The sequence below is a fragment of the Takifugu rubripes genome, chromosome 10 (assembly GCF_901000725.2).
Source record: "Takifugu rubripes chromosome 10, fTakRub1.2, whole genome shotgun sequence".
In the NCBI taxonomy this organism is placed as follows: domain Eukaryota; kingdom Metazoa; phylum Chordata; class Actinopteri; order Tetraodontiformes; family Tetraodontidae; genus Takifugu; species Takifugu rubripes.
In genome coordinates, this window is record NC_042294.1 from 9,551,192 (window position 1) to 9,571,421 (window position 20,230).

The 20,230-nt window shown below is 55.4% G+C and overlaps 1 protein-coding gene across 2 annotated transcripts; it reads right to left on the minus strand.

Annotated features, from left to right (window-relative positions):
* Positions 1 to 1,045: 1,045 nt before the first annotated feature.
* myo3a (myosin IIIA) lies at positions 1,046 to 19,104 on the minus strand. 2 transcript variants are annotated; one of them, XM_029842768.1, is made up of 34 exons: positions 18,921 to 19,104; positions 18,396 to 18,530; positions 15,024 to 15,128; positions 14,835 to 14,934; positions 13,380 to 13,456; positions 12,535 to 12,680; positions 11,584 to 11,649; positions 11,355 to 11,510; positions 11,060 to 11,101; positions 10,700 to 10,796; positions 10,436 to 10,552; positions 10,178 to 10,366; positions 9,908 to 10,110; positions 9,721 to 9,819; positions 9,539 to 9,653; positions 9,211 to 9,337; positions 8,926 to 9,136; positions 8,708 to 8,855; positions 7,998 to 8,151; positions 7,830 to 7,918; positions 7,621 to 7,750; positions 7,469 to 7,545; positions 6,551 to 6,631; positions 6,249 to 6,454; positions 6,062 to 6,173; positions 5,823 to 5,985; positions 5,667 to 5,753; positions 5,483 to 5,606; positions 4,395 to 5,421; positions 4,162 to 4,315; positions 3,219 to 3,310; positions 2,819 to 2,859; positions 1,640 to 1,861; positions 1,046 to 1,526 (listed from the first exon to the last, which is right to left on the minus strand). In XM_029842768.1, the coding sequence occupies exons 1-34, from the start codon at positions 19,086 to 19,088 to the stop codon at positions 1,412 to 1,414; spliced, it is 5,175 nt and encodes a 1,724-aa protein (XP_029698628.1). In that variant the 5' UTR covers positions 19,089 to 19,104; the 3' UTR covers positions 1,046 to 1,411. The 2 variants fall into 2 exon arrangements, with proteins under 2 accessions (XP_029698628.1, XP_029698629.1); XM_029842769.1 differs by lacking the exon at positions 11,060 to 11,101 and having other exon boundaries at positions 2,819 to 2,901.
* Positions 19,105 to 20,230: the final 1,126 nt, after the last annotated feature.

A 20,230-nucleotide genomic window follows, 5' to 3' on the forward strand; every position in this document is an offset into this window, starting at 1 on the left:
AGGCGGCGACCCCGCGGCTGGAGAGGCGCTGGATCCGGGCAGACGCGTCCGGCTGCCGCGCGTCCGTCAGAGGGAACGAATCCTAAAAAATAACGGGCATGGAGGGGGACTGGAAGCGCAAAGAGCGTCCACGCTGCGCCCGCTCAGGTGCACAAGACATACGCGCAGCGCGTGCTCACCCCGCAGGAACCCGCATGCACTCCGCCGATTCCGCTCAGGCGCAAAGACGCGCAAGTTCAGGTGCGCAGAAGCGCAACAACATGAAAAGAAAAAAAAAAAAAAAGAGAAATGTGCAGCCAAATTTACGTCACTGCGCGCGTTCCATCACGAATCACTTCAGGTCATCACGAGCCGCCTCGTGCGTCGTGACTCCATACATCCACGGCACTTTGGTCCCCCCCCTCCTCCCGCGCGCTCAGCTCCACATGTCCCGCATGCAAACATGTGACTGCGGGATCCGTTTTCCTCCAGATCCCGCGCGCCTCCCCCGGCGGGGGCGGAGGGGGGGGGGTGCGCGTGCGCCTCCCCCTCTGCGCATCACCTCCGGGGTTTGTCACCTCGAGTACTTGATTACTCGTTACTCGTTACTCGTGTAAAACACTGGGCCCGTTTGATGCAGGGCCGCAGTTGGGCCCCTGAAGGATGGGGGGGCGAGTGTGTGTGTGAGTGTGTGTGGGGGGGCTACATCAGCAAAATCTAGAGGTTCATTCCAACAGACAAAGACATATAAACATTTATTAAAAGCATTAAAAAAAAACGAATTGATGTTTAATTTAGGTAACATAATTGGTTGTTGATAATCCGACCCGCTGTTGGGCCCTGAAGGCACCAGAACCGAGTCCGAGAGCATCTGTCACGATTCTCCAACTGGGCGGCTGAAAATGAGTGATTGGAAGAGATGGAGCCCTCTGGCTAAGCATGCTAACAACAGCCATGTGCAGCCTCGGGGGACTTTTTGCTCTTTTTGCCCACGTCGTGTTTCAATATGTTTAATTTAGTTTGGATCATGAACGCAGCACCAGAGAACGAGTACGGGGACGATAAGTAAAACGTCACATTTAGGCTTTAATGATGTTGGAACAGGGATGCAAACAGGCTAAACAGGCTACAGCAAAACACAATCAAGACAAAAGAGTCAAAAAAGATACGTTTAAAAAAAAAAAAAAGGTGAATCCAAGTTCCTTTAATTCAAACTCTCCCTGTTAATCCCTAAAATGAGGCAGAAAAGTCGGTAAAAACGGCAACGTCTACTTTACAAAGATAAATAAAGCTTCAGTTTACAGGGACTTTGCTGGGGAGTCCGATTTCTTCTGGGTCCAGGTGGGTCCAGGCGGGTCCAGGCGGGTCCAGACGGGTCCAGGCGGGTCCAGGTGGGTCCAGGCGGGTCCAGACGGGTCCAGGCGGTCCCGGCTCAGTACCGTTTGATGAGCTTCGTCCTCTGGGAGGTCTTCCTCAGCAGGTGCCTGAAGTCGTACGGGTTCTCCTTCGTCTGGCTGTCGGCGGACAGCGTCCTGGGGAGGGACCGCCTGTCGGATCAGGAAGAGGGACAAACGTGAACCCGCCGCTGTCTCGTCCTCCAGGTGAAACAGGAAGTGACCTCAGCAGACGTGGACTGGCTGACTGGTCGTGTTGGACCTGCCTGTTGTCGCCGTCGGTTCTGCGGGACTCTGGTTCCGAGGCGGCCCCCTCTCTGACCTGCCCCCCCGCCGACCTCTGGCCCACCGACTGCTTCCTGTCGGGGGCGCGGCCCTCCCTGGACGTGCCGTCCGGCGTCGGCGCCTTTGTGGCGATGCAGGGTTCCGAGCGGCTGCTGGTCACTTGCTGGTAGTACTGGTCGTCCACGTCCAGCAGCTTCCCTGGGCTGAAGGTGACAAACAGACAGGACCCGCTCAGATAGGTGTCCAAATACCGCCTGAAGTGACCATTTTAGAGAATATAAAAAGCTAAACGTGCAAATTAAAAAGAAAAGACTCCCCTTTTGGCTCCGCCCACCCACCACCTGACCTCCATACAGTGGGAGATTCACACTTTCCACACGTTGATCGATACGTCGCACATTATTAACACAACACAGATGACCTCTATTGGAAATCGCTGGCTGCAGGCAGCTCTCTGGGGCTCCATCCCCGACCAGTAAACATTTCCAGTTTACAGAATTTGACCTTCTGGGACCGGTTAGCCTGACCACGGAGCTCTCTCTCGCTTTATTTTAATAACTTTAGAACTTAGCTGAACTAATGTGAGCTTCCATCCACAGGAGCGTGCACTACTGTACCCGTCCACCAGGGGGCTACCAAGGGCACTTAGCGTTATCTCTTACGCGCGTCCTCAGAGTTTCTACCCTCCTTTGAGGCCGCCGTTAGCTGGAGATGCCATCTTTCCCTCTGACCTTCTCATCCTTAATGCCGCATGTAAGCTGCGCCCGACTGTCGGCGGCTTTATTTATCACCGTACCCCCCCCCCTCATGTTCAGCGCCGTTTGCGTCTCTTCACCGTCACGATAAAGAACCTCGCCGCCGTCCGCTCTATCTTCACCTCTGCGTGCTGGGCGGTACGCGCCACATTTAAAACACATACTTGTGTGTGTGATCTCAAGGTCCGTTTGCCCAACGCAAGACTTTTAGCATCTTAGCATTTAGCGACCATGACCGGAATGACAGATGAGGCTAATGGGAAGTCAGTTCACCGACTCCCGGCCCGGTCCTCCCTCCCTTGGGTACGTTTCATTACTCTGGAGCCGCTGCGCTGAGCGAGCAGCCAGCGAGCCCTCGCGGCATTAGCGTTAGCTAGTTAAAATGAGGCGGGAATAAGAGCTTACCCTGCTTTCCTGGGCTTGCGTTTATCATCTTGGACAGATCTCTGGGGGGAGAGACGAGGACTGATTACACATCGGTGTCTAACCTGAAGGAAAAACAGTTCCAGAAAAGTATCTTCCACCACCAGGTGTGTCAGCGTCTGCACAAAGCTAAAAGTAGCATGGCTGTAGCATTCCTACAGCTGTGTTACAAATGCTAAACATGTACAGGCAGGTGGATCCTGTTAGCCTTTAGCTTGAAGCATTGCTACAGACTTCCAAGCTGGAAACAAAGTGCTGCCTAAGGAGCTATTTTCCAGTGTGCTACATATAATCGCGCAGACGCGCCACAGAAACGACCGATCGCGGGCTAAAAACGGCGCGGGAGGAGCTGCAGAGCTCTGCGTGGTGAAGCAGGACTCACGTGAATCAGGTTGTAGTAGGTGGACTCCTCGGGGGTGTCGAGGGTCTTTGGCTGCTGGCTCCTGCGGGGGGTCCTCGCCTGCCTCTGCTCCGCTGTGGAGCCACAGAAAACATTTTACTTCCCACATTTGAAGCTAACGTGCGCTAAAACACCGCCACTCTGGCCGGAGGGGCTGCCGCCCTTTGACCTCTGACCTCACGGAGCCGCCCTCTCTGCTGATGCCAGTTTAACCCTGAGGCCTCTGGCAGCTTTGAATCTCCCGAAGGTGATTACGAGCAACATTAGCGCGAGACCCGCTAACTTTCATTTGTCCCTTCAATATCGCGTTACAGGTGTGTCACATTACGACGACCTTTGCTGATTAATCGCTGCTCGTGTGCGGAGGAAACATCCATCACGCGCAGAAGCGCCGCAGCTAAAGAGGGAGGAAGTGTGTGATATTATTGAGCAACCAGCTAAAGGTCGCTCGGAAAACCTTTTATTAGCACCTGCTGTAATTGTCGGCAACGCTAGCTCATAAAATGCGATTAACATTCGGCGACCTTTCGAGGGAACGCCGGCGCCACTGACGCTGATCCGCTTTTATCGTGTTTGTCACAAACGATTTCGGGGATCGCGCGGAGGAAATTTTACGAGCCCAAGGTGGGACGGTTTCCAGGGAACTGTAATTTCAGCGCCGCGCTAGCTGCTCGAGGTCGCGCGGATGCTCGCCCGCGTCGCCTCAGGCGGCGAAGAACACGCTGGAAAGGGCAAACATGGTCGCTCTGCTCCGCAGGCTAATGCAAACGTTTCTGCTCTGCATCTGAAAGACTCATTTTTAGCTTTAGCGTTAGCATCCGTGGCTAAGGGTTGGATGAAGACTTGTGAGGAAGACACAAATTAGTTTGCTTTGATCTTTAGGGAAAGTGGGCGGTGGCCCGACCGAGCGGCTCTGTGATCTGACCTGATTTGCTTTGATCTTTGACCTGGGGGGCGAAGCCGTTGACGCTCTTCCCCCTCACAAACATGCCGCGGTCCTCTGGGTTGGACCGATGCGCCTGGATGATGTCGTTGAGTTTCTGCTGCAGGGCCACAAAGTCCTCAGAAGATCTGGAGACCTGCAGAGGACAGAAGAGGAGCTGCAGCCCAGGACGGGGGGGGGTTCCTCGGAGCCGGACTGTGGTGGGGAGGACCAACCTGTTTGGAGAAGTTCTCCAGCTGCTCCGCCTGCATCTGTGCTGCTTCCTTGCTGGCCTTCAGGTTCTTCCTGTCCTGGTAGCCCCTGAAGTTACTCTGGATCTTCACCGCCGCCTGTTCCTCCTCCAGCTTCTCAGCATCTGCATCGTCTCTGCGTTCCAGAACCACATCCTCCAGCTCCACAGGGTGCTCCTCCTGCTCCTCCTGCTCCTCCGGCTCCTCCGGCTCCTCTCTTGCCTTCTCCTTCGTCGCTCTCTCCTCCTTCAGCTTGCGTCTCTCTCGATGTCCTCTGAAGTTGCTCTGGAGGACAGTGGCAGCCTTCTCTTCATCCGGCCCTGCCGGAGCCTCCTCCCGCTGTAGCTCGGCCTCCTTCTCCTGCGTCTCCATCTTCCTCTTGGGGATCTTTCCTTCCTCCTCCAGCCGTTTGCGCTCCTTGTGTCCTCTGAAGTTGCTCTGGAGCACCACAGCTGCCTTGGCCTCCTCCAGGTTCTCCAGCGTGATCTCCTCCACAGCAACGCCGCCTCCCTCCTCTGGGGGGCGCTGTGCTCTCCGGGCTGGGATCTTGCCCTCCTCTTGCAGCCTCCTCCTCTCTTTGTGACCTCTGAAGTTGCTCTGGAGGACGGTGGCAGCTTTGGTTTCTTCCTCCACGCCGATGAACCCCCCATCGGCTGCTTCTTCCACCATTTCCACCGGCTCTTCGTCCTCCGGCACCTGCGTGTGATCGCTGTCCTCGTCCTCGTCGGCCTCGTACGTGCTCTCCTCCTCCTCCTCGTTCTCCGCCGTCTTCCGCCGTCCGTCCTGGCCGCCGGTCGTCTCCTCGCCCCCCGGCGGCAGCTGGAACTGGCTCTTCTTCCTCTCCTGGAACTTCTTCCTCTCTTTGAAGCCTCTGTAGTTGCTCTGAAGAACCACGGCGGCCTTGGTTTCCTCATCCTCCTCAGCAGCTTTGGCACCTTCTTCTTCTTCTCTGGTGATCTCCTTCTCTCTCAGAGCTTCTTCTTCTTCTTCTTCCCGTCTTTGTTTTGCTTCCCTGGAACAGACAGACACGTTTTCTCCTGGAAACACTGAATGCACCGCTCGGGTTCTTCTACCTCCTCCTCTTGAAGCTCCTGCGCTCCCTGTGACCTCTGTAGCGGGCCTGGATTTTGGTTGCAGCTCGGTTCTTCTCCTCCATCAGTTCCTTGTACTTCCTTCTTGCCAGGTAGCTCCTGCAAACTGAAGAGGATCAGAGGTCAGCGGAGGTGTGACGGGCCCGGCCAGGATCTCTGCTCTCACCGGCCTGAAGCTGGACCACGGAGGCCTCCAACTTGGCTTTGATCTTGTCGTCGGCCACCTTCTTCCGGGCTCTGTGGCCTCTGTAAACTGCAACATAAAGCTTGGAGTCAAAAGTTCTGGCTCCAACGTGGACCGAGCTTCACTTCACACACCCACCCGACTGCAGCACCAGAGCGCTGTGTTCCCGCTCCGACAGCGTCCGGCGGTACCGCCGGGCCCCCAGCCAGCCTCTGATGTACGCCTGGAGCAGCACCACCCTCTGGGTGGCCTGCTGCACCATCAGGTTCAGCTGCTCCACGTGGTAGTACTTGAGGAACACCTGAACCAAAGGAAAGTCGGCGGTGAGATCGATGCTGGAAGGCCACCAGGGCGATGCTCCACGCGGTTCCGCTCACTTTGGTCTTCCCCATGGCCCAGTTCTCCAGCTTCGCCTTCTCCAGTATGGCCGTGCAGGTTTGCCGAGTCCCCGCTGGCTCCTTGTGAGCCGGAAAGGCCAGGATGTAGTACCTGCAACAGCCGTGCAACTCAGTGATGGATCACGCCAAGCGAGCTCCTGCGGGCGCGTGGCGCCGGAGCGCTGACCTCTTGATGAAGTTAGCGTAGAGGATGCGGTGGGAGTAGCCCTGCCTCCTGATCTTGGCCGTCTCCAGGACGCCGGTGTAGCGCAGCTGGACCAGAACCTTCTCCCGGTCGAACTTGTTGGCCTGGCGGTCGTTGTTGGGTTTGATGCAGCGGACGAAGTGCGGCTGCCCGGCGACCATCTTGGACAGCAGGTCCATGAGCGAGAACTGAAACGAGTGCGTGTGAAGGTCGGCGGGCGGAACAACGGGAGCATCAAAGCAACTCGGCCGCCGCTTTGATGACGGACACATGAAAGAACTCACCCGGAAGTACGAGGCCACCGTCTGCGTCCGCATGTTGGTGGTCTCCCGAGGGTGGGAAGGGGTTTCTCCGGGCTCGCCGGGCTGAAATAAACCAAACACCACTGGTAGAAATAACCACTACGAGTCCGTGAAAGGTGCGTTTCTATGGCAACGTGTCGATACGACTGACGTTAGCAGGGTTAGCGGAGCGAGAGAGGCAGGAGCTGCAGCAACACGTGTTCGCCACGTCAATCCGACCTTGTTTCTGCGTGTTTAATCGCCGTTTGCATTTGTACCGTGTCGCACGTGGAGCGTGCACGTGTGTACGGGCGCGAGCTTTACCTCCAGAGAAGAAGACGCATGACACGGATGAACGGGAGAAAAAAAAAGAGGAGGCGGCACACGGCGCTAACGCAGCTTAGCAGTTTACAGCGCCGTCAGCCTGTTAGCGGCGTTTCAAACGCGCCGAGTCCTTTGATCGGCGACATCAGCGGATGAAAGGAAACGTCAAACGCGGCTCAATTTAGCGCTGCTAGCGCTGATCTCGCTCCGCTGAGCGGCGCCGCCCGGAGCAACCTTTGAAACGACTTTACCGGCGTCTTCTTTGCCTTTCCTGACGCCAACTTGGGACAGAGTTGGGACTTGGGAACGGTTTTCGATGCTAAAGAAATTAGCAGGAGGCAACGTTGCTCTCTGGGTTTGGCTGCATGTGGAGCTAAGCTAGGCTAGGCCAGGCTAGGCTAGGCTAGCAGACGGGAGGGAAATGTGGTGATTACCTCACTGAAAGCATAAGAACTGTACAAGTTTTGGACTCCCATCTTTAACCCCGAGGAAAGCAGAGAAGAAGAAAGCAGATGTGAAAAAACAGGTCGGCTGTAACTGGGATGAGGATAAAACTGTAGTGGGCGGAGCCGTGGGCGGAGCTGTGGGCGGAGCTACCTTGGCGAAGGTGATGGTGCGTGTCGGTGTCCGTGGAATGCTGTTCATGCCTTTACCCCTGGTGTGGGCGAGGTTGCCTGTGGCACAAAGCGTAGCCTCAGTTAGCGCTGAGAGCGGATGCTAACTAGCGTGGCTAGCTGGCGGCTGCTCACCTGTCTTGGTGAGCGGGTGAGTGACCAGTTTGTGGATCAGCTCGTTTTCTGACGAGCGCAGCAGCAGGATGATGTCAGCCGGCAGCGTGTCCCTGTTCTTGGACAGGAAGCCGGCGGCATTATAGAGGACCTGCGGGTTCAGGACAGTCTGGGGTCAACGAGGGGGGGGGGGCAGAGGTCACGACCTGCACGCCGCTGCCAGCAGATACCTTCCCGGCGTAGTGGTGAATCCCAAAGCCCAGGTCGACTCTCTTCGGCCTCCAGAAGGATTTGGTCTTGAGATTGTCTTCGAATTTCTCTACAACAGAAGAAGACGGACGCCTGAACGCTAACGGATCCTTTCGAGGCCGCAGTGCCGGCGAGCCGGCGACACCCACCTACGAGGGTCTGGTCGGTGGCCTGGGGGAAGCGGCTCTCCTCGTCCAGCAGAGACAGCATCCCCATGGGCTTCTGCAGGAACAGGTCCAGCAGGGGCCGGTTGTCCTCGTACTCGATCATCCGGGCGTCCACGTCCTCGTTCAGGTACTCATCCTGCACAGGAGGTCCGAGATGCTGAAAGGTCTGGGAGAGGTGTTACCCCTCCGCACCAGTAGGGGGCGGATATCACGTAAAGGCTCCACAGCGCCCCCCCAGAGGGCAGATGGAGCCACAGAGTTCTATTCTGGGAAGACGGAGGGACAAAACCGGCAGTAGCATCGAGTGGACGAGCTGGAACAGCACCAGCTAACGTGCTAACGGAGTGAGAAACACGCCATGCGCCGACAAACGGCCGACCCCCCCCCCCCCCCTCCCCCCGAGAGTGAGATTAAGTAAAAACATCTACCGCTCATAATGGGCCCCGTTTTAGATGATTTACAGCGTCTCTTTACGACTGGGAGCAAATCGTTTAACATTAGCAACCAATTCTCCGCTGCCCTTGGGAGGGGGGGGGGGGGGGGGTCACAACCCCCCATAAATAAAGACAGCAGCATATTTTAGCCTCGCCGTCCTGCTGCAGGCGCGCTGACAAACGAGGGCGCGTTATCGCGGTGGGGATGGAAATGAGGGCGGAGCAAGGCGAGCTAACGCGCTAACGTGCTAACGTCACCTGCTCCCAGGCGAAAATGTGCTGGTTGAAGTAAAACTGGATCTGCTCGTTGGCGATGTTGATGCACAGCTGCTCGAAGGAGTTCCTCTTGAAGTTCTCGAAGCCGAAAATATCCAGGATGCCGATGTTGGAGCCCTTGTCGTCCTCTCTGGGGGAGGGAGGAGAGGAAAGAGGTTCAGCTTCCTGTCCCATAACATCACTTCCTGTCTGGGTCTCACCCGAGGTGCCCGTCCGGTCGCAGCAGCGCGTTGATGCGGTTGACGATCCAGCTGAAGAGGCGTCCGTACAGCGCCTTGCTCATGGCGTCCCTCACCTCCGCCGCCTTCTCCACCGTGTTGGACCTGACGATGGTCTCCCCCCTCGCCACCACGCAGTGGGAGGTCAAGGCCTCCTGGAGCTCATCCGAGCGGATGCACAGCAGCGACGCCACTGGCGGAGCACAGAAGGCAGCAGAGTTAGCGTCGCGCGTTGGTGGCGGGCGACCTGGCGTGCGCCGGCCTCACCGTTTTCCAGGACGGACACGTTGACGATGTTGCTCTTGTCCGTCTGGTGCTCCGAGGCCACCGGAGAGAACTCCACGTCGCCGGCGTTGAGGATGGCCGCCAGCGTGCTGTAAACGCTGCCCAGCTCCTGCGGCGACAGGTGACAGCGTCGCTAGCTGGTCATGCTAACTAGCATAAGCCGTGTTTATCCAGCAGCATTTGAATGCGGCGACACCGAGACCCCTAACAGAGTCTTCCGGCGCGGCGAGCGCGCTAACAGTCGATAACGGAGACGGTGCGCTAATGTCGCCGCGGCGCCGTGATCCCGCCCCCCCCGATGAGCTCGTACCTCCAGGGAGAATCCGATAACCTTGAAGCACTGCTCCACCGCGTTGAAGTGCTCCCTGTAGGACGCGTTGTTCACCATGTCGGGCCCCGGTTTGACGTGCTCGTTACACAGATACCTGAATCGGAAAAAGACGGGAATCAGGAGCGGGAACGCCGCTGTGGGCGGAGCGGGGGCGGACCTACTTGGGCGCTCTGCTGTCGGAGAGCTTGTAGTGGGCGAGCTTCTTCCTGTCGGCCAGGCCGGCGTAAACGTAGTAGAAGATGTGGAAGTTCCTCTCGCCTCTGTGGGAAGCATCGACCTGATCACGGGATGGATCGGAGCAGCAAACACGTAAAATGAGCGACGGGAAGGGGGGGGGGGGGCGTTTACGCTGCCTGGTGGATGACTCGGGACTTCTCCAGCAGGTACTCGGAGATCTTGGCTCCGACCACGGTTCCCCCGCAGGTGAACTTCATCTCCAGGTATTTTCCGAAGCGGCTGGAGTTGTCGTTGATGACGGTGCACGCGTTCCCGAAGGCCTCCACCAGGTTGTTGACCAGCAGGATCTTCTCCTGGAGGCTCCGGTTGTTGGCCTGAAGGACGGAATTCCGTGGGAAATCGGATTGACGGGAGTCCCGGTGCGGTTTATCCGTGACTCACCTTCCCCAGGACGGTCAGCTGCTGCACCAACAGGTGAGCGCTCTCCGTTTTTCCCGCTCCGCTTTCGCCGCTGATCACGACGCACTGGTCGGCGTTGTACGACACCATGGACTGGTACGCCACGTCGGCCACGGCAAAGATGTGCGGCGGATTAGCCGTCCGCTTGGCGCCGATGTACAGCTTGGAATGCTGGGAAAAGATGGCGTGTGAGTCAGGCGGGACGCACCGACGGGCCCGGGAATGTGCACGACCACGGACCTGGGGGGCGTAGATCTCCATGGCGTGGAACGGGTTGACCGCGATGAGAATGTCGCCCACGTACGTGTAGATTTGGTCCCTGCTGTAGCGACTCTGGAGCTGCTCCGTCACCTTGTTCTGGAATAACGGCCGGGAAGAGTGGCGCTAAATTAGCAGCTGACGTGCGCGTTAGCCTCCGTCGTTGGGACGAGCTCACGGACGTTAGCATGGACTCAGCTAATGCTAAAGCTAGTTCACGTGTCTTGTGGCCCCCCCCACCCGTACCTCGTCTAGCACCTCGAGGGCGGCGAGGTCGTCCGCGTCTTCCTCCTCCGGCTGCATCATCACGCAGCTTCCTCTCTTGGTGTGGATGCGCTCATGCCTGACGTTAGCAAGACACAGACCAAAGTTCTGATTCCCAACCACAACCTGTTACAAGCTGCTTCTTCTTCCAGACTAAGTGGCGGTTTCTGGGAGCGTGGGAGAACCAGGCGGGAGCAAAACTCCGGTCGTCCACATCTAAAAACAGCCCATGTATCCAGCTGGAAATACATGTGTGAACGTAGCTACGCCAGGAGCTCCGCGCCGGCTAAAAACAGGAGGTAATTATGGTCTACGGGCTCTGAGGCCGGGGTCAGTCGTTACCTTCCGTCACTGTCTGTGCTCCTGTCTGTCTTTCCGTGGTGGCTTGAATGACAGAAACAGGATTAACACTTCCAACACGTGGGAGGGACGCTAGCGTGGCGTTAGCTGATGTTTATGTGGCGTGTAAAACAACCAACAGGAAGAACAGCTGGAAACAAGAAGGTGCTAGCATAGCATTTACAGGAGGATGGTTCGGTGTGGGCGGGGCTTAGCTAGAGCCGCCGCCCCAGGCTGGACGACCCAGCAATGGTTGTGTCTGTCACCGTAGCTCATGTAGCACACGCTAACGTGGTACCTGGTCTTCTCAATGGCTCCCATCTGCTGGTTGAGATCAATGAGCTCGATCAGCTGCTTCTGCAGGATTTTCTCCCTGCCGACGGAGCGTCTGATGAAGTGGTGCAGCAGCAGGTCCAGAACGTTGGGCCGCAGCTCGAAGTCCTTGATCAGACACCTGCGGGGAGCCGCTGCTGAGCGCCGCGCTGAAAACAGCGCCGAAGGTTTCGGGCCCAGCGGCACCGACTCACCTGCAGATGAAGTCGTTGAAGGCGTCCGACCAGAGCTCGGGCTGGTGGAGGGTGGGCGGGGGGTTCCTGTCGGGGGGAGAAATGGGACCGATAAGCAGGGAGATAAGAGGAGACTCGGGGAGGAGGGAAATCTAGACCATTAATCACTGCAGACGTCCAGAGGTGTTTCTGGGGGGGGGGGGTCAGAAATGTGGAACCTGAGCTTCAGAAAAACGCCGTCAAAGCTTCAACAGCTGAGTTGATTTCTTGTAATTCCTCTTTCGGCATCGTGGTCGTTCCTGGCAGCTGCTAATGCCGTTTACAAGCTAGCTGACAGTGATAAACTCAGCTAATTGGTGGGGGGGGGGGGGGGGGTGCGCGTCTTGTTTTTATCTCAACACACAACCTGCATCTAATGCTAATGCGCCGATGGATGGAGTGTTTGGGCTCCTTTTTTCCATCAACGAGACGTCTGGGAACACAACAACAAACAAAGCCCTTCGCTAATAGCAAAGTAACACAATCCAAGCTAGTTCCAAGCTAATGCTACAAAGCTCAATTTTGAAGTCGATTGAAGGAACAAATTAGCTTGTTTCCTGAATCACATGAGCTGTAAATGCCCCCCCGTCATGTTCTGGCTGCTTTAAATGGCTAAAATGCTTTAGGAGGCTAAAAGAAAAAGGTTTGAGTGGATCCGTTAGCTGAGGAAGAACCTGCAGTGGTGGAGGGACACAAGTGTGAAGAAAAGCCTGAAGCTCCGGCTGCAGCAGTCAGACAGATTCTGAGGGAGCTGTGTGATGAGCACGACCCCCCCACGCAGAGACAACACACACACACACACACACACACTTTTACAAACAATTACTTTCACCTTCAGCTGACAGTCCTGAGGAAGGAGCCCCCCCCACTCCTGTCAGGAGTTGGGGGAATGAAGAGGAAAGAATGTCGCGGGTACGAGGGAGGGGGGCTCACCGAGGTATTTTGAAAAGGGCTCTCATGGGATGGAGGTCGGACAGGGGGGGGTCTCCGTCGCCCAGCTCGATGGCGGTGATGCCCAACGACCAGACGTCGCAGCGCGCGTCGTAGGTGGAGTCCAGCTGCTGCTCGCACGCGATGACCTGGCGGAGAGGGGGGGGGCGCGTTTGGGGGGGCTAACTTTAGCAATTAGCAAGAAACCGCACAGTATTTACAGATGAAAGGAGAAAAGTGACACATCAAAGGTTCGAATGTCGGACGTCAGCGTGACTCTTTTAAGGTTAAACCTGAAGCCAGCAGAAACGGCTAAAAGATCCAGTAGAAACGGCTAAAAAGATCCAGCAGAAACGGCTAAAAAGATCCAGTAGAAACGGCTAAAAGATCCAGTAGAAACGGCTAAAAGATCCAGTAGAAACGGCTAAAAAGATCCAGTAGAAGCGGCTAAAAAGATCCAGTAGAAGCGGCTAAAAAGATCCAGTAGAAATGGCTAAAAAGACGAGCTAATCGAGAAAAACAAGAGAATAAAAAACTCACCTGAGCGCTAAAACAGCAGAAAACAGCTAAAAGGCTTGAAAATGTCAACAACTGAATAAATCAAATCTGAAGTGAATCTCGTCCGTCCTCAGATCTCCTGATCTGATCTGAGACGTCCGGACCGGATCTCCTGATGACCTCATGCAAATGGGATTAAATGTTGGTCCAGATATTCTAATCCGGTCGGCCAACATGCAAACCTCATGTAAAAAGAGAGAAATCTGCAGGTGCTACAGCTAGCTAGCTTAGCCTAGCAGGGATTCATCCCTGGGTTGTTGCTAGTGGGGGGGTCACAGGGGTGCCGGTACCTCGGGGGCCATCCAGAAGGGGGTTCCTACAGAGGTGTTCCTCCTCAGGCGGGTGTTGGTCAGCTGGGCAGAGACTCCTGGGGGGGGGGGGGAGAACGTTAGCACGTTAGCACGTTAGCTTCCATCTCCAACAACTTTTACTGTCAGCGGGTGAAACTGGAAACCGGAGCGATGAAGGTTTAGAGCGGAGCACATCGTGCATCCTCCTGATAAGGCTGTCGCTATGGCGACGGGGGGGGGGGGGGGGGGGGGGGGCGGGGGCAAGACTCACAGTTGTTTTTACGCCTCGTGTTCTGGGTTCAGGACCCGCAGATGTTTGGGGGGTAAAAACACTGACGTGGGCCAGGCTGTGGCTCCGCTCTGGTCTGGACAGATCAGCGGTAGAGCCCCCCCCCCAGTCTGGGCCAGAGCCGCAGAGCCCGAACCATCACATATGCTCACATTAGCCGCTAGCTTAGCGCTATGAGCTCCAGCAGCTCTGTGTTCACGCGAGCTTCCTCAGAGCTCCATTAAAGCTCTCAGGCCCATTTCGGCCCGGATGAGCTGGAGCCTGGTGGTCCTCGCATGAGAACCGCTAATGCTGCTAATGCTGCTAATGCTGCTAATGCTAATTACAATATTCATGAAAGAGGCCCAAATCGGACGGCTCCTCTGCTTGCGACATATTTGGTGATGAGTCACCGCGGGGGCTTTATCTCAGCCTAGCGTGCACGGTGGGCCGTGCACAGCCACTAGAGCCAGTGTGACGGAGGGTCCACGTCACAGCGGCGCCGCGGCGGGAGAGCGAGACTCTTTGTTTCTGGATGTGACCCAGATACCGAAGTGGCTGTTCCAGCCGTCCGTGATGGTTCTGGGGGAGGTTTTGTCCCACCTGCTGCGACATTTAACTGCATTTTTGGGATATTCTGTCCCAAAAATGGCAGAAAAACGCCCTGAATCCACCTTTGGAGTGGCTGAAAGGTTCTTTTAGAACCCCTTCAGCTCCGACATGAACAATCGGGTCAAACCTGCCGTGTTCCATCCGACAGCCAATAATTATTAAATCCACTAAAATGCTGCCCAGCGGCTGAACCAGTGAACCCAGTGAGAGGAAAAGCTTTTAACAGACACCCACAATTAGCAAACTAATGCAAATTAGCACACTCCAAGTGTGTGTGTGAGTGTGTGTGTGAGTGTGTGTGTGAGTGTGTGTGTGTCCTCCTACACACGTCGCTCCCTCGTTTGTTTAAGGAAAACGCCGAAGCAAATCAGAGACGAGGCGATTGTCCTCCGCTGCCCTGAGCAACAGAGACGCCGCCGCCGCCGCTAACAAGCGCGCTCCAGAGGGGGACTCGCCCCGCCCATTTATCAATGGGGCGTCGGATGTCCCACAATGCATTTCTCAGCCAGCGCCAGCGCCAGGGAGGGCGGGAAGCGTGCGCTTCAGCATCTAATTAGCATGTTAGCTTGTCGTACCGAAGTCCACCAGTTTGACGCCTCCCTGCGTGGTCAGCAGGATGTTGTTGCCCTTCACGTCGCGGTGGATGGTCTTGTTGGCGTGCAGGTGCTGGAGGCCCTGACGGGACACAGATCGAAACCACGGTTACCAGGCAGGAGGAGGCCCCCCCTCGCCACCCCCCCCCCGCGGCTCCTCGCCGGGCTCACCATGAGGGCCTCGTGGAGGATGTAGGCGACGATGGCCTCGTCCATCCTGTCGCCCCGCCTCAGCAGGCCTTTGGCCAGATCCGTCACCGAGCCGCCGTTGCACAGCTGAGGAGACAGGAAGGAAGGAAAGGATGAGCGGGAGGAAGGACAGAAAGATGCTCCCTTGTTCCCTTAATTCTGCCCTTCTTATCTTTCTGGGGCAGCTTGGGGGGGCGGAATCCACGGGTGGGTTCTATTTAATCTACGCCGCGATGACTCAGCAGGATTAATATGAAGTGCACGGCGTTTGTTTGAGCGTGCACGGCGTTTGTTTGGGCGTGCACGGCGTTTGTTTGGGCGTGCGCACCCGAGAATTGAGTGAACAAAGATGAAAATCAGCGTCCCGCCCCCACAGGAGAATGTTTACGTGCCTTTTTCTGCTCGTGCGCTGCGTCGCTGCCGATATGGAAGCCATCAATAGCAACTGCCCCCCCCCCCCCCCGAAAATGACAGAAAATCACCCGGTAGGTTGCCGTGGCAACAGTAATAACCCTCAATTTGGGCTTTTCTTTGGGAGATGCCAGAGGTCTGCAGCAAAGATAAAAGCGCCCATTATGCTAGCGCAGGCAGATAGCGAGGCTAAATTGTAGATTTGACGTGCAAACACGTAAACACGGACTTTCACATCAAACCAGCGAAATGCTGCGCGCTAACGCTCCCCGCTAGCTTGTTTTTATTGGGCTCTTTGAAATTGAAAAGATCTTTACTTCAAGAGTATTTTGGTAAGACGGGAAAACCGTTTTCCCTCCTCATCAGTCTCCCGTATAATCAGCCTGATTGAGCGCGCTCATTAGCATACGCTAGCTAATAAGGCTGTTTCATTCATCCGACGGTGTCTCCTCTCTTCGCGTCTCACTTTGAAGCGTTTCTCGTCTCCTTGTTTCCGTCTCTGTCTCGGCGTGCGTCCACATGGACGTCTGGTCCGTCGTTGTAGCTTTGTAGCTAAGCATTAGCGCTCGCACTTTAGCCGCCACGGCGGTCAGCTCAGTCTGGTGGCGTTTCGACTGTAAAACGGCTTAAATTTAGAACATGTGCCATCAAAGGTTCTGCTCAGGTTGTGGCTGTTTGTCCAAAGAGGATAAAAGCCTGAATATTGAGCAGCGTGTTCTCCATTACAAAGGTCATGTGATCGTTCAGTCATGCTAATGAAGGCGTCGGATCAAAGAAGGATGAAAGAGTTGTGAAGATGAAACAAGCTGCCGTTTCCCCCCCCGAAGCTCAAACACAAAGATGGCGTCCTCGGCCGCGCCCCCGGAGCTGGATTCAACCGGCGGTTTGTGTGACCAGTTGGACGGTCGCCACGGGCCTCAGCGCTGGCGGTGTCTGCTTACCGGCGCCGTTTATCCTCACAGCTCGCCACCAAACGCCATTTTACACCTCATTGTTATTAATGAAGGATCAGGACGACCAGTCGGGGAGAAAGTGTCTTTGATGCGTCGCGTCTTTGAACTGGCGTCACGTTAGCCTCATAAAAATAAGAGATCGAAATCAGAGGACGTATTTGCAGCGTCACGCTGCTTTGATGTCACACTGCCTTGATGCCACACTGCTTTGATGTCACGCTGCTTTGATGTCACACTGCTTTTATGTCACACTGCTTTTATGTCACACTGCTTTGATGTCACACTGCTTTGACGTCAGCTGATGCGGCTATCGCCGCGGTGCCGACGTGCACCGATCAGAGAGCGGGTTAGGGTTAATGAGCGGCGTGCACGGCGCCCGAGGGCGAGGGAAGGTCACGTGACCGCTCACTCCTGTGACCTCACAGTTAAATGTTTATTATGAATTCGGCCTAAATGTTTCCTCCCGTGTGGCGTTTTAGCATCAATCCACCTGAACCCCTGCGACACGTGAACTCTGACATCGTACGTGCTCATGCTCGTGCGCTACACGTGCACGCTGGCTGCGAGGGGGAAGCTGTCACAGCGTAAACGGACTTCCTGTTTGAGAGCTTTTAAGGGCCGCAGATGAAAATGCTCCTGAATCAGGTTTTGATTCCCAATTATGAATGAAAGCGGCTCCGCCGGGTCCATCTTTGGTCTGTCTTTGTGTTCTGAGAGCGGAATCAGACCGAGGGACATAAAAGCTCCCTCATCTCTGCCCACGACCGCCGGCCTGAAGCAGAGCGCTGCGGAGGCGGAGCTAAAAGCTGCGAGGGGCCGACAAAAGTGAGGGGAAGCAATTTGGAGAAATTCTGCTGGTAATGAGCGACAGCTGCTGATGGTGGAGGGGGAAAAGGAGGAGGGGCGGTAACCATGGTAACCACCAGCGACATCAGCACACACACACACACACACACACACACACGCCGCCAGGCTGTGATTTCAGCCTCAGGATCACGCGGCAGGTTTGGCCAGCTGGCAAACAGGAAGTGGACAGGAAGTTGTTCACCTGTTCTCTGGGCTGCAGGTGACCCTGAGGGGTCGCGCAGGGCTCCTGAGGAGGAGCGGCGGCCATGAGGAACACAGGTTAACGAGGCTGATGTTGAGCGTCCATCAAAGAACCATCGAAAAAAATCAACGCTTCTGGCAATTTGGACTCATTTTCATCAATTATATGTCCGAAGTTTGACACAAGTTACGGTTTCCTTTGATCTTTGACGGTTGTTGCCAAGCGATAGAGATGACAGCCAAGGGGTGCAATGCATCCTGGGTAACCCAGGTGCCTCCCCTTTGTAAGGAGAGCAAAGCATTAATGGGCTCTTTGATCTACAAAGCGTTTCACATGAGAGCACCGTTAACTTTAGCAAAACACAAAGGAAAGGAATGAAATCAAACACAAGTGAAAGAAGAGTATCACTGAAAACTACTGCGGTCCCTGAAGGCAACACGAAGCCCCTCAGATAAACATTCGCGCCACTTTTCTTTCTTATCGCCGTTTCAGAGATGATAGAATCAGAGCGTCGAAGGATGAAGCGAAACCCCCTCTGGCGCCATGTGGGAGCCCTCAAACGCTCGCCGTTGGCTCGGAGGTTGACCTCTATTACACGTCTGTCTGTGGCCTGGCATTTCCTTTGATGACACGTGAGAGGAGGCGGAGCCGAGCGGCCGCCGCCGCAGGAAGTCTTTACCTTTACTAAGAAACCAGGAGAAAACCCTCCGCCCAGCCGGGTGTTGTGTGACCGCCCTTTTACCGCCATGGTACTGACCCAACCCCCCCCCCGCGGTGGCTTAAGCAGTTACGTAATCTCGGGCCAGATTTGGCGCCCGCGGCACCCTGGCGAGACACGGCGCGTAAATCAGACGTTAATCCGCAGCTCTGCTCCGTCTGGACCACATGTGAACACAACACAAAACCGCAGAGGTCCCGTTGGGCCACGGCGGGCTCGCTCACCTCCAGCGCCAGCCACAACTGGTCCCCGCACTTCACGTCCTTCTTGTAGAACATCCCGTAGAACTTGACCACGTTGGCGTGGTCGGAGAGAGCTTTCAGGATGTTGTACTCCGCCTCGATCTCCTCATCGATGTCCTGGAAAACGGCACCAGAGGGTCAGGGTCGCAGCGCTCCTGCCTTCGCTAAGCTATGCTAACTGCATTTTAACGTTAAACACTGTCGTAACGTGAAGATCTGCCTCGTTCCCACGCTAACAGATGCAACATCGTGCAGCTCTGCCAGATCAGCGATTAGCTTCCTGCCTGCTCTCCAGGAAATAGAGGAACTCCTCCAAATGTCCCCAGCTCTTCTAGCATCTATCAGCTAGCATGTAGGCTACAGTTAAGGCTACAGGATTCCTGGGTTTCCAGTTGGATCTTGGTCGGTTGATTGAGTAGAACAAAAGCTAACGTTACAACCCTGCTAACGCTATATTACGATACATAGAGGGCTTGATTAGCTGCTAATGCTAACGGCTGGACTCACGTGGATGGGATCCAGTATCTTCACGGCAGCTTTGCTTCCGTCGCTTTTGTTCAGCACCTTGTAGACTTTTCCGTAGGTCCCTTTCCCGATGGTCTCGATGATTTCCCAGGTGTCAGTGGGATCCGGAAAGTTGTCAAAGACAATCGATTTCCCCGATTGTGGAAACATCTTCAGGAGAGTTCTCCTGGGAGAGGGAATGAAAGGCTCATTTCAACCAAAGATTTCAACAGTTTGTCGCCTTGGATTCACTAAAAAATGCAGAATTCCAATTATTCGGTACTCACATCGTCCCCCAAATAAAAGCCGAGACATGTTTGAAAGAGTTAATCACCCATTTCTGTGCAAAAAGGTTAGCATGTAGGCAGAGGTAGGCTGGGCTGGCCTGGCTCGACTGCGGGTGTTAACCCCAGAGGAGGAGCTAGCGTTGGCTAATCTCACCAGCTAGTCCCTCTGCACCGGGCCTTCCATTGGAGCACGCGTCTAAGTAGTGGAAGGCGCTGTGGGATTAGCGGGAATTAGCCGCCGCTGCGGCGTGAGCCTTTCCACATATAGACGCCCATTCATGCTCAAAGGAAAGCTGGTTAGAGGGCCAGAGCGGTTAGCGTCCGCAGCATTAGCTGTGATTTTGGGAATCGGGTGACGTCCGTCATTGTTGATGCAGGACAACTAGACACCCGCGCGTGTTTCCACACGGCGCTCGTGTTGGTCAGGCGTGCGGCGGCAAAGACGCCCTCAATAATGCATCGCTGACCCTCCGCGTGCTGCGACACTGGAGACGGCGAGGACGGGACCACACACAAACTTTATCATTGAATTTCAGGGTGAAGGTTGGAGTCGGTCCCCACAAAGATAGCAGCACCAAGCAGGGTGTGTTTTCTGACCATGTGCGCTCCAGATTTGCGGCTAATTGTCAGCTAGCTGTCTGTTGTGATTAGGAAGTAAAGATTAATGAAGTATGAGATTAATGAATTCAAAATAAAAGGTGACACCTGCAGGGAATAATCCGAGGTGGAGTGGGCGGATGATCCCGGATGATCCGATTCACCGCTAACGAGCGTCAATAAAAAGGTGATATTCCGTTCCTTTGATTCCGCTCAGCTCTGCGTAACGATCCCAGGCTCACTCACCTGTTCAGTAATGGCCGACCACAGCGTTGCCACGCAACAGCTGCGTCATCGCCCCCCTTGTGGTGCCCTCTGCCTGCGTTTGGAGCTTTACCTCCTTCAGCAAGGTTTAGTTAGCCAACCAATCATCATTAACCCAGAGAACCACATCAGAAACACCCAGAAAGCGTCAACGATCCTCTTCCA